Source organism: Drosophila ficusphila, unplaced genomic scaffold (assembly GCF_018152265.1).
Source record: "Drosophila ficusphila isolate 14025-0441.05 unplaced genomic scaffold, ASM1815226v1 contig_106, whole genome shotgun sequence".
Taxonomy (NCBI): domain Eukaryota; kingdom Metazoa; phylum Arthropoda; class Insecta; order Diptera; family Drosophilidae; genus Drosophila; species Drosophila ficusphila.
In genome coordinates this window covers 13446713-13461691 of record NW_025063993.1, presented here as the reverse complement: position 1 = coordinate 13461691, position 14979 = coordinate 13446713, and the positions used below count along the sequence as shown (strand labels likewise).

At 42.0% G+C, this 14979-nt stretch overlaps 2 protein-coding genes across 5 annotated transcripts in view; one reads left to right on the top strand and one right to left on the bottom strand.

Annotated features, from left to right (window-relative positions):
• Positions 1–666: 666 nt before the first annotated feature.
• LOC108089753 (zwei Ig domain protein zig-8) overlaps positions 667–14979 on the bottom strand; it is a 40540-nt gene continuing 26227 nt past the window's right edge. For 3 of the 4 annotated variants that reach the window (XM_017188142.1, XM_017188140.1, XM_017188139.1), the window contains exons 3-8: positions 10077–10288; positions 8164–8374; positions 6963–7100; positions 4423–4550; positions 3776–3944; positions 667–2880 (exon numbers count right to left, since the gene is read on the bottom strand). In XM_017188142.1, the coding sequence (XP_017043631.1) occupies positions 2594–2880; positions 3776–3944; positions 4423–4550; positions 6963–7100; positions 8164–8374; positions 10077–10288 (1145 nt within the window). In that variant the 3' untranslated portion in view covers positions 667–2593. The remainder of the gene's footprint in view (positions 2881–3775; positions 3945–4422; positions 4551–6962; positions 7101–8163; positions 8375–10076; positions 10289–14979) is intronic. The other variant, XM_017188143.1, reaches the window with a different exon arrangement.
• Positions 5015–6370, top strand: LOC108089755 (scoloptoxin SSD552). Its single transcript, XM_017188145.2, has 2 exons — positions 5015–5503; positions 5556–6370. Exons 1-2 carry the CDS (start codon positions 5378–5380, stop codon positions 6171–6173), a joined length of 744 nt encoding a protein of 247 aa, XP_017043634.1. The 5' UTR covers positions 5015–5377; the 3' UTR covers positions 6174–6370.

Genomic DNA, 14979 nt, shown 5'->3' with positions numbered 1-14979 from the left:
TCTCGGGTAATACTGCTCTTCCGGCTGAGGAAGGAACACTTTCCGCTTCATGAGCCTTATGCGCCTTATTCGCTCCTTACACTTTCCACTCGATGGATTCGGGGGAAAATCGGGGGAAAAGCCGAGGTTCTTGGTTGACGCGATGTGCGCTATTAAACTTTTTGGCATGATATTTTGGGCCAACAGCTACATACTTACTTGTCATATAATAAACTTTTATGTTAACGGCTTTTGATGTCTTACCAAAACGCAAACATAGTCCTGCCACACATGGCCCAGTGTAAGTTGCAGGATCCACAGGACTCGCAGGACAGGACAGCTGCCAGCCAGGCACTTAATGCCTATTCTTCTTGCCTTCCAGCTTTCCTGCCTTTTGCATTGCGGCTTTATTAGGCTGAAAAACGGAAAATGCCCCCGCATCCCGAAAAAAGCGAAGAAACTTGCAGTCTCCCGTGGGGAGAGTCTCCTCCAAAATTCCATTGTCTGTTGGCTTGTGCGTGTGGCCCATTAAAATTCCCAGGCCAAATGCATGAATGGCAACGGAAAATATTTGCATAAATCTTACCAGGATTCGACTCAGCATGTGGTAGCACCAGTCAAAACTTCCATTCCCCCGAAAATCAAAGAAAAGTCGTGCCTTTGTTATACATATTTATCATTGGATGGTAGTAACCAAAAAACTTTATTGAAATTTTTCATTCCGATTTCCATATTTACTTGTCCTCTACTCGCTTAAAAATTAAAAACAATTTCATAATCTGTATAATGCGCTGCCGTTCTCGTTTTGTTTGCAACAAAAGTCAACAGAGTTTGTTTTTGTTTGCGCTTTAAACTTTCTGCTTTACGGCTTCTGTCATAATACTCGCTATTTTTCCCCTTATTATGCTTATAACATATATTATTTTATTTGCTTAATTGCAATTATATTCATGGTTTTTTACTCTGTCCCGTTTTATGGCAACATTAATTTACCCATTAAACATTCATTTACATGTCGCGACTAATTTTGCATGCGTTGGGTTTACATTTTTAATATCGATACATCCATGTACGTATATAAATCCACATATATGTATATATGACCGATTCGCGAGTGTGTGCATTCTTATATGTGTGTGTGCTTGTGTGTGTTTGTGTTTATATGTAATGTACGACTACCACACAAATACTTGAGTACAGTTTATAGTTTATTCATATGGTATATATGCAGGTTTATTTACAATTTTGATCAGTTAAACTCAGCCCCGTTTACGGGCCATGGGTTCCCAATGTCCCATACATTTTTAAATGTGGCACAGGATGGAGGAGCCTCCGCTGCTCCACCGCTCCGCCACTTCGCCACTCCGCCACTCCGGTTCGGTTTTCCCGGACAATGTCCTTCGAGACAAACCCAACCTGAACACATTCGACCGGCTTGGCAAATGGAAATGCAAATATTTTGTTGACAAGAGTGAAAAGTGACTTGCCAGTTGTGTCTTTCCCCTTTTTCCGGAGGGGAAAAGTGGAAATGCAACCGGACACGGTGAAATGGGAGCTCTAAATTTCACTGGACTCGGAGAGCAATGAACCCATTGCCAGCAGTTGTTAAATGGGCACAGGAACTGCCCTCATGACTTGGAGAAATTCTTCTAAATAAATTGTTAGCCCGGAAAGTCGCACTTCAAACTGAGGCGGGTTTTCGGCAGGAATTTCCCAAGCATTCCCCGAGTTTCCATCGATTGTTATATTTCTTTTTAGTTTTGTGGGTGGGGAGAGAAGTGGACATGTAAATTTGTTCAAAAATTAGTTTAGGAACCTTCGAAGAAGTTCGTGTCAAAACAGTTAGCTATTCCGTATTTCTAAGTATGTACATTGCTTAAACTCTAGGCTATACAGGGTAATCCGAGGACAACACACAAATCAAGAACGAATCCCATTAGTATTTACAACGATCTGAGTAAACTTTCGCTACGTAAATTCTTAACATTCTAGTAAAGGATGTTTTGGAAATCTGTGGAGATTCAAAACCAGTAGTTGAGGTGCTTTACTATTTACAAATTAAATTTCTTTGCTTACACTTATAGAACAAATTATATTTAACCTTGGGTTTGGGTTCTTAAGAAACACCCCAGTTACTGTTTTTGAATCTCTGCTGTTTACAAAACACCCCGTTTTTCCTTTTTATTTACTTTAGTATTTCATTAAACACCTAGGCGTGGCTCTATAAGCAAACCACTTGAATATAGTTCACTAATTTGATGATTCGTTCGAAATGCTTTCCATTTAGCTAAGTTCGCTAGTGTGCTGGCAATTTACGTGAGAAGTTTATGTACATGGCTCTGATTTCCGCCTAACTAACTAATCCCCAGCCCACTTAATTAGAAACACACTTACTTACAACTTGCGAAGGAGAAGGAGAAACTCAGGAGCACGGCGTCTTCCATCATTAGCATAATTAGTTGGTTTTTCAGAAAGGTATTACATGCAGCTCGAGTGGAAGGACCTCAGATGCTCCTGCATCCTGCTGCTCCCGTAAACTTCTACTATAAATCATTTCTGCTGCATTTGGGTGGCTGCATTGGCGGTGGAATTCCAACTGGGCGACGTTAATTTATCACCGTGCATTCCGGCTGCCATTATTGACGTGCTCCTCGGACGTCGTCGAGGTTTCCTTCTGCCCGGCGGGGAATCTCGGAAGCGGCTCTCTCTCCCTTCGCTCCTTGGCTGGCGGGGGTCCTCCGCTAGGACCTCCTGTCCCCTGCAGGAGCAGCGTGGAGCAGGCCTCCAACAATACAAGTGCCGCCACCATTGTGCTAATTACCCTGACCGCCTGACAGGACCAACTGGCCACGCCGACGGCCGCCGGCGCCGCGTTCGTTTGCATCGCCTCGGGACGCTCGCCTGTCCGGGAAATGAAAATGGAAAATGGAAAAGGGAAACGGGGGGGTGAGCTTCGGGTCGCGTCGAGATGGCACAAGATTTGCCCTGAATGGGTAACAATTTGTAGTTTGTCTGCCTCGCAAAAAGGCTCTCCTTTCTACATTCTACATTCAGAAATGAGGTTCTCCGAAGGAGAGCTCAAGTAATTTGTTTTCCTAACAATGGCGAAATATTTTCTAAGAAATTATATATATTTCTTAACCTTATTATGAAGAACTATAAGCAAGTGTAAAAAACTTTCTTAGCAGAATCAATTAAAAATAGGTTTGCCAGAAATCGACACAAATTCTGCGCTTTGCAGTCCATAACTTTTCCAATTTTATTCTGATTTTATAGTGAGATACCTTAAAAGTTTTGTAGTACAATTTTCTAACGAGCTGCGTTAAAGGTTTAATATGCATTTTTTTTGTCGATTTTTTTTATTTTGAATGATGATATTCCTTTCAAAACTTCTAAAAAATAGACTTGCAAAAAAAAAATTTTTAATTGCTAAAAAAAACTCGACATCAAGAATTTAATTTGAAGTTAAGCTCAGATGAACAAATGGTCTCATGGCTACACAAAGTTTTTAAAACTAGATTAAATTAGAGAAGTTTGCCAGATAAAATCCTCTTGACACAGACATTTTTCAGAGTGTACTTCTGTTGTGGGCACAAGTTCATAAATTTCGCCAAAGTTAGCCAACAAAGCGAGAACGAGATGCAAGTTTAATGCATACAAATCGGGGTCAAGCAGATGCATGAATGTATAATTCACATTATCAAACTCGAGCATCCAATTAAGGCGGCTTTAAAGTGGGGAGAGCACCCAAGAGGAGAGCTCCCGAAAAAGCTCCGTAAAAAAGAGCAAAACTTACCCTGAAGGACGTGAACGCGTATGCTGGCTATCTCCGTGTTTGAAGGATAACACGAGTATTTCCCAGAGTGCAGGAGATCCGCATCGTAAATGAGCAAAATGGATTTGGTCTCCTCCGACTTGATGGTCTTGAACTTCAGCCGTCCACCCGAAGTCTCCTCGCTAAGCACCTGAAGGGAAGAAAAAAAATAAATAAGCGTGGGAGTGGATGTCGTATTAAAAGCGATTTTCCCTCGTCGGAAAAGCCAAGCTGATGAGTGCTCAGCTAAATGCAAAAGCATGTTTTCTCATAATCATAAAAGCCAAAATTAAATACGTTGCGTATACGACGCGTAAACAAACGCGAGCAAACTCACACTCACACACACATACACACACACGTGCGCAATGGAAAGGCGCCAGCCCAGAGCTCATAAAAGTTAAAAACGTTTATCCTGCAGCAATTGGCTGGGCGTGGCCCCGCCCCCTCTGCCCCTCACTCCACAACACGCCCCACTTTTGCGCTTTTTACTGCGCACAAACTCAATTATTGCAAGATAATTTGGCACCAAAAAGGAAAACCTTAAATTGGTTTTACTTCCTTCTGCCCCACAGGGTTTTGGTTACATTTTTTCTTTTTGCTGTAAATTGATTTCAAGAGATATTTACCTTGTCCTGATGATACCAGAAGATATGGGTCGGCGGCTCGGGGCTGAACTTGATGATGCAAGTGAGATTTATGGTGCTGCCCTTGTCCACATACAAGTCGGGTCCTCCCAAAATAGTCGCCGTGGGCACTGCGAATGGAAAAACGTGGGGGAACAGGTTAGCGCTTATACCGTCCATTATGCAATCCATGCTCCATTCTCTCGATAAATCCAACAATTTCCGAGCCCTGCTAATCACTGCGTTACGTCGCCTAATCAACGTCGCCGTTCACAGCAGCCCTTCTCGGACGAGTTGTGAAATTCCGAAACGGTTTGTTTTCCCAATTTCTAGCACATCGCCTGCAACCAGTGACATGTGCCACACCCCCCTCCGCTGATCTCCTCATCCATGCTTTCCGGCCGGGCCAATCCGGTCCAGGCCAGCGCTCGTTGCCAATTTCCATGGTCCGTAGTCGCCAGTCAAAGTCAGCACGTTAAATAATCGATTACCGCCCGTCAGGCGGCCAGAGAATGCAAAGTTTGCAGGCACAAGGCTGCACAAAGTTGAAAGTCATTTTCAGATGGGAACGACTCAATTTGGTGCTGCTTTAGGAGCGATAACAAAATGTAATCTGCCCGTTTAATAAAACAATTTGGCAAATAAAAAAAAATTCAAATAAAAACTGAGCTGCTTAAATCGGTGACAGCGAAATATAGCATAATAATACTACTAATAATAATAATAAATGTAATATCCCTGCTTTGTGTTTTTCAACACTTCACAAATTAAAAACTTTTTATTAACCATTTTAAGCATTGCAGTCAAGTTTGCTTTGCTGTGTTGCTTGTTTCGTAAAAAATTGTTAACTATTTTTGTTGAATTTGTACACCGTTTAACAACTTTTTCACTGCTGTTTGAATACGTAACGCTAATTGCACCAACGAAGTCAGTTGGTGGCTGTTAGTTCTCAACAAAAATGCAACGACTACGGTTGGCTTTTGTTTTGACCCCTCTTTTTTTAATTGAAACCACTCTGGCCATAGATTTTTGTGATATTAAATCCTGTCGTGGCAAAAAGCATATAGGATGTGAAAACAACATGGTAAGTGTTACTGGCATATGATTTGTGTTACTGATGAAGAACTTTTTTCAAGGTATTTGATGACAGCTGCCTTCGTTTTAATAGCCTGGTTAATATGATGCTGTTTCGTCAATATTTACTGGGTCTGCACAATGGATATCGTCAGGAGGTGGCAAGCAATTCGTTTGGGGACCTGCCACCTGCTCAAAAAATGCCTGAATTGGTTTGGGATGACTATCTGGAGGTGATTGCTGAATATCATCTAAAACGCTGTAAAGAGGAACTTCCTGAAAACATTTGTTTGGCCACCGATGACTTTGACAATCCCCAATTCAATTACGTTGAGGATTTTTACGCAAGACCACTAGTTCGACAATCTAACGTTAGGGAAATTACAATATTAGCGGAACAATGGCTCGATGAGATCTACGATTTGGATGATATAGCCACCGATGAGGCGGAAAGTGAAATTAGAAATATCATTAATGATCGAGGCTCCTATATGGGATGTGCTGCTGGCCAGGACTTCGATCTGTGGAACACACACTTCATGCTCGTTTGCTACTACAGTGATGGCCCTCCACTCGAGGGCAACCTGTACGAGGAGGGAAGTTTCAATGCCAGTCTGTGTCCCCATGGAAAAAGCGACGCTTACCCCGACCTTTGCAAAACTCTGACCCTGAATGACTAAGTCCCGGCATCTCCGGTAAAATAAATATTGCAAAAGGCTTTGGGTATAATTAAATGTGCGAGCCACTTGGGTCATAAGTGCGGAAAAGTTAGTGCTGCACCTTTGGGTTTCTTTATAGCCAAAGAATGAATTTGTAAAAACCAGAAGAGGTTAAATTTAAGTATTTTAATAAATGGTAGAAGCACGGAAACCACAAAGCAAATTTATATACTTTGGACATGATAAATGAAACTTTTTGTATGAATACGCATCTTTTAGAATATTTCAACAAAAGTCTAATCCGTTTATTCTTGAAGCTTTTTACTAAAAAGTTAGTTGTTAAAACTTCTTTCGAACTCAAAACTGAGTTCTAATTCCGCCGCAATTTGAAACATTTTTGTTGCACATCTAGCAATTTTCTGGCTCTCGAATTGCGGCAACACTGGAGAAGAGCGAGCGGGAAATTGCGAAAAGGTAGAAAATAATAGGAGGAGTAACAGTAACCGTAACAAGCTGGCAAAGTTAGTGGGTAAAAGCTTGTTGGAAAGCAATTTGTTCGTCATGAGCCAGAAAAGTGCTTGCCCCGAGGCACCCACCACTTGACTCCGCAAACACCGCAGCTGGCACGGAAAATGTTGTAGGATATTAAAAAATAATATGCATGCATGGCAGCCCTCGAGAAGACCTCTCATCTCCGTCTGCCACCTTATTTTTTCCCATTTTCCCCCTTTTTTTTTGGTGCGGTTAGACTTGTCACTCGGCCAAAAAGGCGGACTAGAAAAAGTAGAAAGCCGGATCTCCACACTTTACCGGCGACTGTCTGAATCGGTCCGAACATCCCGGCGAACTCGTCATTGCTGGACTGATACACCCGATTCTCGGATATATAGAAGGCGTCGTCGTTATAGTACTGCTGCATCATGTCGCTGGTCTCGGCGTCAATCAAATCTGACCATCAAATCATCGTCGAGTGGTAACCAAAAATACAAACAGAGGTAAAAGAAAACAAATCATATAATATATGAAATAAAAATAGAAATAGAAAATCGTTCAAATAAATATAACTGACCGTCCACTAAACTAATCAACTAAAGTACTCCGGCGAGTACGAAACCAAAAATAGAAATACACCGTCCATTATAATTAGAGGTCTGGAGCTCACCTGCTGAATTATTTATACGCAATTTGTTGGCTATTATTTTAAGGAAAAAACTTAAAGTTTTGTCCACCAAATTGCTTTTCCAATCACGATTTCAAATTTGTTATTCTGCCGTTTTCCCCCTCCAGGATTATCTGTCTGTTCGATTTAGAAAAACCATAAAAATAATTCCACCATTATATAAATACACTGTGTGGCCTCAGGATTAAAGAGAATGAATGTTTTTTCCCATAAATGTATGGCTGCTATACGTTTTTTTGTGGCCCAGGCGGCTTTTCCTGTTATCTACACCTTAATACCTGTATAAATAAGGTTTGCTGTCGATTTCGGTTCATGTGTGCTTTATATCTCTTACGTCACTCCATCAATCTGCCGGAAAGAAATTCGGAAAAATTTCCGCTGTCATATTTACAGGTAAAATCGCGCCCCGCTTTTGTTGCCTGCTGCGACGATTGTGAGGTGTGCATAATTTACACCCTTGAAAATTGCATGAATATGCAAAAAGATTCAGAAAAATATGCCGAATTCCCCACACGATTCCTCGAATTCTTTCGCTTTCGCCTGTTTTTACTGCGTTTGCGAAGAAACAAATGAAAGTGTATTTACCCTATAAAATATTTTCTTAAATTCAGTAAATTTTTTCCTATTTTTGCCTTTGCTTAATAAATCTCTAAATTTCAAATAAATTGTTTCTTTTCCTAATAAACTTTAAGTTTAAACGTATATGTGTAACTACAATGTATGTTGCCATTTATCATCTTTTTACAGATAAGGGGATTTCATTTTGTGTTGGTCGAGTTTACTCTTGTTCTATATAGGGTGTATCTTTTTTGTATAAGTGTATCTACTTACCCACAATGTTCAGGTTGACCGAATAACTTCGCACTGGCTGAGTGGAGATTTGGCACTCGTACACCCCGGCATCCCTCTGCTGGGCCCACTTGATCTGCAAGGTCCACTCGTCAATGTCCCGATGATAGGATGTCTGGAACCGCTGATCCGTCGTATAGGTGTAGGTGCCCACGGTCAGGATGTGCAGGTCCCGATGTCGGATCCAGGCAACCTGCAGGATGAAAGGAAAAAATCAGCATTAATAGCCGGTTCCAACTTTAAAGAGGCCACAGATTGAAGTGGTTCGTTTGGGGCCATTTCCCACGAGTGAAACCGCAAATTTATGCAGCTCACAGACTGAATTTTCATACAACTTGAAATTAGTGTGCGAAACGCATGACAGACCCGGAAAATGATACTCCCCATCCTGCGACATTCACTCGACATTGCCCACTACATTTGATACAAATTTTTTGTCTGCCATTTGGGTCCGCCTTTTTTGTTGGCTCGTTTGGTAGTGGAGGCTCCTTGTTTATGCGGCTAACTGTCTAACCAATAACACACACACACACACACATACACACACACACTGACAGACGGAGAGACAGACAGAGTCAGCCAACTGTATGGCATCCATCTGTGCAGTTCCATTTTCCCGCCTGCCCGTCTGTCTAATTCTGCAATAACAGCAAGAAAAAAGCCAAAAAAAAAAAAAAAAAAGAATCAGAGAGGCAACCCGAAAAAAAGTAGGAAAGTAAACTTTAGCCTGGGATGGCCATAAATTTACTGTTGGCCAAAAACCGAGGGCAGGGCCAGTTAACTGGAGGATGTGTGTGTAGTTTACTGATTGCGGAAGCGGATTTGGCCAAGGGGAAATCCACGAGCACCGTGACCGTGGCCAAAACGCTTAACGTAATCAACGTTTTCGGGCCTGCCAACACCTGCAAACTTTCCCAGTCGAATGGCAAGCGATGAATTTTGGCAAATGCGTGCAAAATATTTCCGCATTGTGTCTGCGGCAAAAAAGCGTATTGCCGCCACCAAACGCCCCCTTTGTTATGGCAACCAATTTAATTTTGATCGCTGAAATGCAGTACTTCTCTGTTTCGGGTTCCCAAAAAAAACTTAAGGGCCAACAACTGGTTAGCGGAGACTTTAATTGGGTCGAGTGGATCAAGTGACGCCTGCCTAGAAACCCGGCGGAAAAAAATGGGAAAATATAGATACAAGTGGTCAGCATGTGTTGGGGTGTCGGCTGCTGTCACGTATTACATAATAAACTGGCAGCAAATTTAATAACCCCGCTCCGACTGTGTCTGTGTCGGCCATCTAAGTGGATATTTGGTGACACATTCGCCACACTTGCGGCCGCCCCATTTCGGAGCTCTTTGTTTATTAAATGTAAATAAAAATCAAGATTATTAATACGAAATGTTTCCGGCAGTTGTCTCCCTGTTGACTTTGCCTGCACTGAGGGAAAACTTTCACTAGAATGAAGTGTGGAATATAAAAGAAGGTTCCCATATCTATTAGAAATCTACAGAAGCTAAGTATTAATTCTGGGGGATAAATATAAATATATTTACAATCAAAGAAAAACGTTTTGTGAACTCTAGTTTTGTTCTATCTGTCCGATATCCAATAAATTTATACAAATTTTTAGGCCATTTAAGGTTTCTGAAATTTAGTAACATATCTTTTGGATTTTAACAAATTTCAAAATATATTTTTATGACTCTTTTATAATCGGATAAAAATATAATAAACTACGTATTTCTAGGGAACTGTTAATTTATCTTGTATTACTACGCTATCGCTTCTATTATCTCCATTCCTAATTTGAGATTAATAGGCAAATAAAACACTTAAATCCTTTCCGAATATTTTATATATTTTTCCCAAGTGCAGATTTAGTGCGTAACCCCGGGACTCACCGTCTTATTGCCCAGATGCTTGACACGACAGCCGAGATATGCGGATTTGCCCACGAGCGATGTGATGTTCCTCGGCATCGTGAGATCAAAGTACGGCTCGTTCCACTTGTGGCCGTGAGGATAATGCGAGGGGGGCGTGTGGGTGGGCTTCGCCTCGGCGTTGTTGTGGTTGTTGTTGCTCACCGATTGCCGCTGGTAGCAAACGGCCAGCCCTGAAAAACGGAACAAAAAGGAAGCGGGATATTAGAGAGATATATGCCGCAGATATAACTTCAAGTGCGAAAATGGCCTGCCATAATGAAACAGGCACCTGACGCACCCCAATTTTCACTTGCCAAAAAAAAAAACGGAAAAGGAAATCCGTGAGAAATAAAATAACATTTTCGGCGAACTGCACCTTAACGTGCTTTGCGTTCTCTAATTAAAGCGATGACACAACTCTCGACTTTTTTTACTGGTCCGGTTTGGTTTCATTTCACGCTTTTCCCCTCCTGGAAAATAAAAGAGTCACTAAGTGGCCTTCGCCTGGCTGATTTTCCAAGTGGCGACCATGTGGAGTGCTAGTTGTTGTTGTTTTTTTTGGTTTTGTTGTTGTTTAGTTAGTTGCTCGCATTGCGAAAACACAGTTGTTGTTTCGTTTTCATTTATGGCCTGCTGGCAGGGGTTAATTTTCTAATTACTCGACGCGACGACGACTTTCTATGACTTCGTCGTCGGTATTTGTAAAACAGCAAAAGCAGAAAAGCTTTTATAGCCCACTCAAACCGTCCCGGCCCCCTAAAAAAATTATAAACAGAAAGAACACATAGAACCCTTTTATGGCGAATTGTAAAACTGTAAAACTGCAAAAATTTCATTTCCGCCTAAAAGGAATCTAGCTGGCAAACAAAGCAAACAAACAACAACATAAACGGATCCCCAAATGGCGCTGCTCATAAACTTTGCCATTTACGAAATTAAGAGTGGGAAAGTGGGTGGGGAATTTTCAAAGTGGGTTAACAACAACACAACCGAAACACCAATCAAACATCACAGGGAATTATGGAAGAATTGCCCGATTGCTTGAATCATATTTACAAGTGCGATTGATATGTAAAAATTCCATTTCTCTGGCAATCGAATCAGGTATTTGCAGCATTCGAGCAACCGGAATGGAATTCTGCCACAAACCGAAAACCAAAAAGGAAAATTCGGAGCTGGCGGTGAAGGAAATGCCTTTTGGTCGGAAAATGCATTCAATGGCCACCTGTAATGGCATCAGTCAATGCTCATTTCGAGAAGTTCACTTGGGGAAAATTGGCTTGCAATATATATAAAGCTCTTTAAGTTTTATTGAAGCTTAAAATTATGAAATAAATTTTAATAAGTCACAAAGCGATATGAAACTGTATATGCTTAATGGAATACCATTACATTACAAAGTTATGTTTGAGCTAGATTAGGAATATATTACAATTTTAAGTCTATTATAATTTAGTCCCTTTAAACTTTCTGTGTTAACTGGTCGAAAATAGGTTTGTTTGCCAGGCATCTCCATTTCGAGTGCCGCTTAGCCAGAACTCCAGTTTTCTAAGGGGAGCCTCGAACCGCAGAGCTTAAAGAGCTGCCAGCCAGAAGCCGTAGAATCGCTTTTCAGGGTTCTCGACGGGGTTTTCCACCAGGTTTTGCAGTGGTGGTGAGGGAACCCCTGCGGAGGGCAAACACTGCCGAAGAGTGAATGCAAATAGCAGTGCTGCAATGGCATGCCCGGCACATATGCGTATTGCTTTTATAAAACAGCAAATAGCAGGTGGGTGGCTGCACGGACCAAAAGAGAACTGCCCAGAGTACTGGATACTGGATACTGCATATTACATCCTCCCCATTTCTCATCGCAGGTCCACAGATTGTTTGTACGGACTCGTTAGCCGGGCTTTTGTACTCGGCCCGCTTGAGCAACTCATTTATTCATGGCAGCAATTTGAGGGCGAACAAAAACGCTGCGGGCAAATCCGAAAATGGAAATTATTCAAAAAGCGGATTCATGACAAAAATATCTGAAAGAAAGGTCAAGGTGATGGCTGTACTGAATCGGAATCAGAATCAGAACCTGCTGAATCGTAATCCGAATCGCAGCTTGTGCAATAAATATTAATGTGCTGGGATAGAATTAATTTCGGGCAATAAATCAATTAGTGGATCCCCAGGGGGAATGGCGAACATTACGTATACGCCACGTATACTAAAGCGAATCGTGGCCGTTGACAATCTATGATTGATTCGCCGTGCGGGTGCACTGCCCCCAAGGAAGCGGAAGGTCCTTTTCAGCTCCCCCTTCCCCCCTCATCCTCACTCCGTTCGAATTCATTTGCATATATGCGCATGCAACGAGTCCTTTGGGCCCCATAATGAATCATTCGAGCGGCTGCTCAGCGCTCATTTAACGCAAAATTAGCCCTGGCATCCGCCGCAGACATTACGGCTCACCTGATGGCAAAACAATTGGACCCGGGAACCCCCGATAACGATGACGATTACGGTTGCGTTTAAAGGGGGGGCAGTTTCGAAAGGGAGTTGCTACCCAACTTCCTTGCCCACAAAACTACGGCGGCAACAATGGCCAACAGCAAGGAGCGTGGAGGACCATAAAACGCTTAGTGCTGCCCAGGATTACGAATGCATGCGTGTGCTGTCTGCTTAATGGCCTTAAATATTTTTAAAGCAAGCTGCGGGCAACCGCAGCAGCAAACGTCGAACTGCCGGAAGGGTTAACGATTAATTGAAACAAAGTTGAACTACTCCTGCGGCTCCAGGATAAATTTGCCCGGGGTCAACGGGCGGTAAATTACAACAAATATGTATTTGAGCGATTGCGGTCGCTGGACGAGGATTCGGTTAAGGGTATTAACCCATTTAAGCGATCTGTCACTTCGTGTCTGCTCTCTAATGAGTTTTTTTAATTTTAAATAATTTTAATGGAGAATATGTAACAGGGAAGGCCTTAAATTGAAGCGATCGATCATAATAATTGGGCTATAAGCCTTGAGTAAATTAATTGGGTGCTCTGAAAATGAGTTTTCTACGTTTAAAATTCAATCGATAGGGAATTTAAATACGACTAATCTATATTTACATATTTGTTTTCTATAAACTTAATTTCAAATAATGTAAGCATTGGCTCCTCTCCAAATATAGATTCCCAACCCAATTTAAAAGAAAAATATTATTGTTTTGAATTATAATGATAAAATCATTGGGTCTAAAATCAAACGCATAAATTCCTATAAATTGCAACTCCATTTCTTTTTTCAGTCTTTTGACCTATACATTTTCTCTAAAAGACCTTTCAAAACAGTACAGATCTGTCTGCAAAAAGGATGAAAAGACAGCACTTCTGCGGACCCAACTCTCCTTACTTCCCAACTCAAATCCCAACCGAGGACAGATCCTGACAGAGCGAAGGAGCCGAAATGCCAGTATGAAATGTGTGCTCATCGTGGCGTGGCAGACGAGACTTTTGTTGAGCTGCCCCGTGTAGAATGTTGCCTCAATTAAAGATAAGTATCAAAGTGCATAGTAATCAGGAGGCAGCCAACCGAGCGACGGGCCAATGAGTAACACACAGCCGTAGGAATGTTCCGTCGAAAAGAGGGAAGGTGTAATATTCCGGGCGGAGAGTGCCCGTCAAAATGATTGTCTTACATGCATTACCCTTCCCTCTGGACGTTCCATCACTCAACCATTTTATGTGGGGCGGCGGCGGCGCACCTGGCGTATGCGCAATTTTTACCTGCCCGCAAGCTTCTCGGTTACTTGTTACTTATTTTCGCTACACTCCACTCCACCGACGGGGTTTTTGTTGCACATCGTTTCTTTTTTTTTGAGAGCCGCCACAAAATGTAAAATTTTTGCGCCATTTTTACTGCAATTTATGCACATTGGCAGGGCGGGAAAAGCGGCAGGAAAAGCAGAGGAAAACGAATCCGAAATCCCAGTACTGGCGGGCGCAGCCCCTATTTGGTCATTGCTTGTTAACACACCCAATGGGAGTTATTAATGTTTGCGGCGCTTTATTTACGGCCGCCAGGACTCCGGCCGTATTCAGCCAGCTGCCCAGCGAGTCGATTTTTTACGGCCGCCCAAGGACTCGAAGGATTCGCTGACAGGCAACGGGCCCCGAAACTTCGCCCCCCTCTGCAGTTGATTTAAATTTGGTGTAGTTAATTTTTAACCCAATTTTTTACTCAGCGATTTTTTTATTTATGTGCACCGCCCTTTTAATGTTGCAACATTTTATTGCCGCAGCGCCAGGGAAAAAGTTCCGGGCTTAAAGGACTCAATTGCCCGAACAGTCATTTTTAGGAGGGTTAACACCAAAGAGAGAGAGTTTTCTGTCTAGGTTTATGTATCCGTACTTTATGTTCATGAACTTTTTAGGAGTGCCCTTCGTCATTTTTAATCAGTTGAAACCCTCAACAAACATTTAATTCCACTTTCACCGGCTCGTGTTGAACTTTCCCAACCCGACTTGTCACATTCTCCGCAATTTTCCCCCTTGACTTCGTAAAGTTTTCACTTCAATTTCTTGGCATGTTTCTCTCTGTGTCATTTGCAAATCAAATTGTAATTGAAGAACTTGGGTAAGTTCTCTTCCCCTACTGCGGGATGAAGGGTTCCTTTTTCCGGACAACAATGTCGGAATGTCTTGAGCAGTAAAATATTGGTTGGAAAATTCTGGGAGTGGATGTGTATACGTGTGTATGTGTGTGTGTGGCTTGTGGCATATCGAATTTTGATTTTAATCCCGCCTGCATTTGTATGCAAATGTAGCCAGAAACCGAAACTGAATCGAAATGATTCTTTACAATTGGATTTGCTGTTCGCACTGTTTGATTTGACTTATCGGAATAAATAAAGTTCAAAA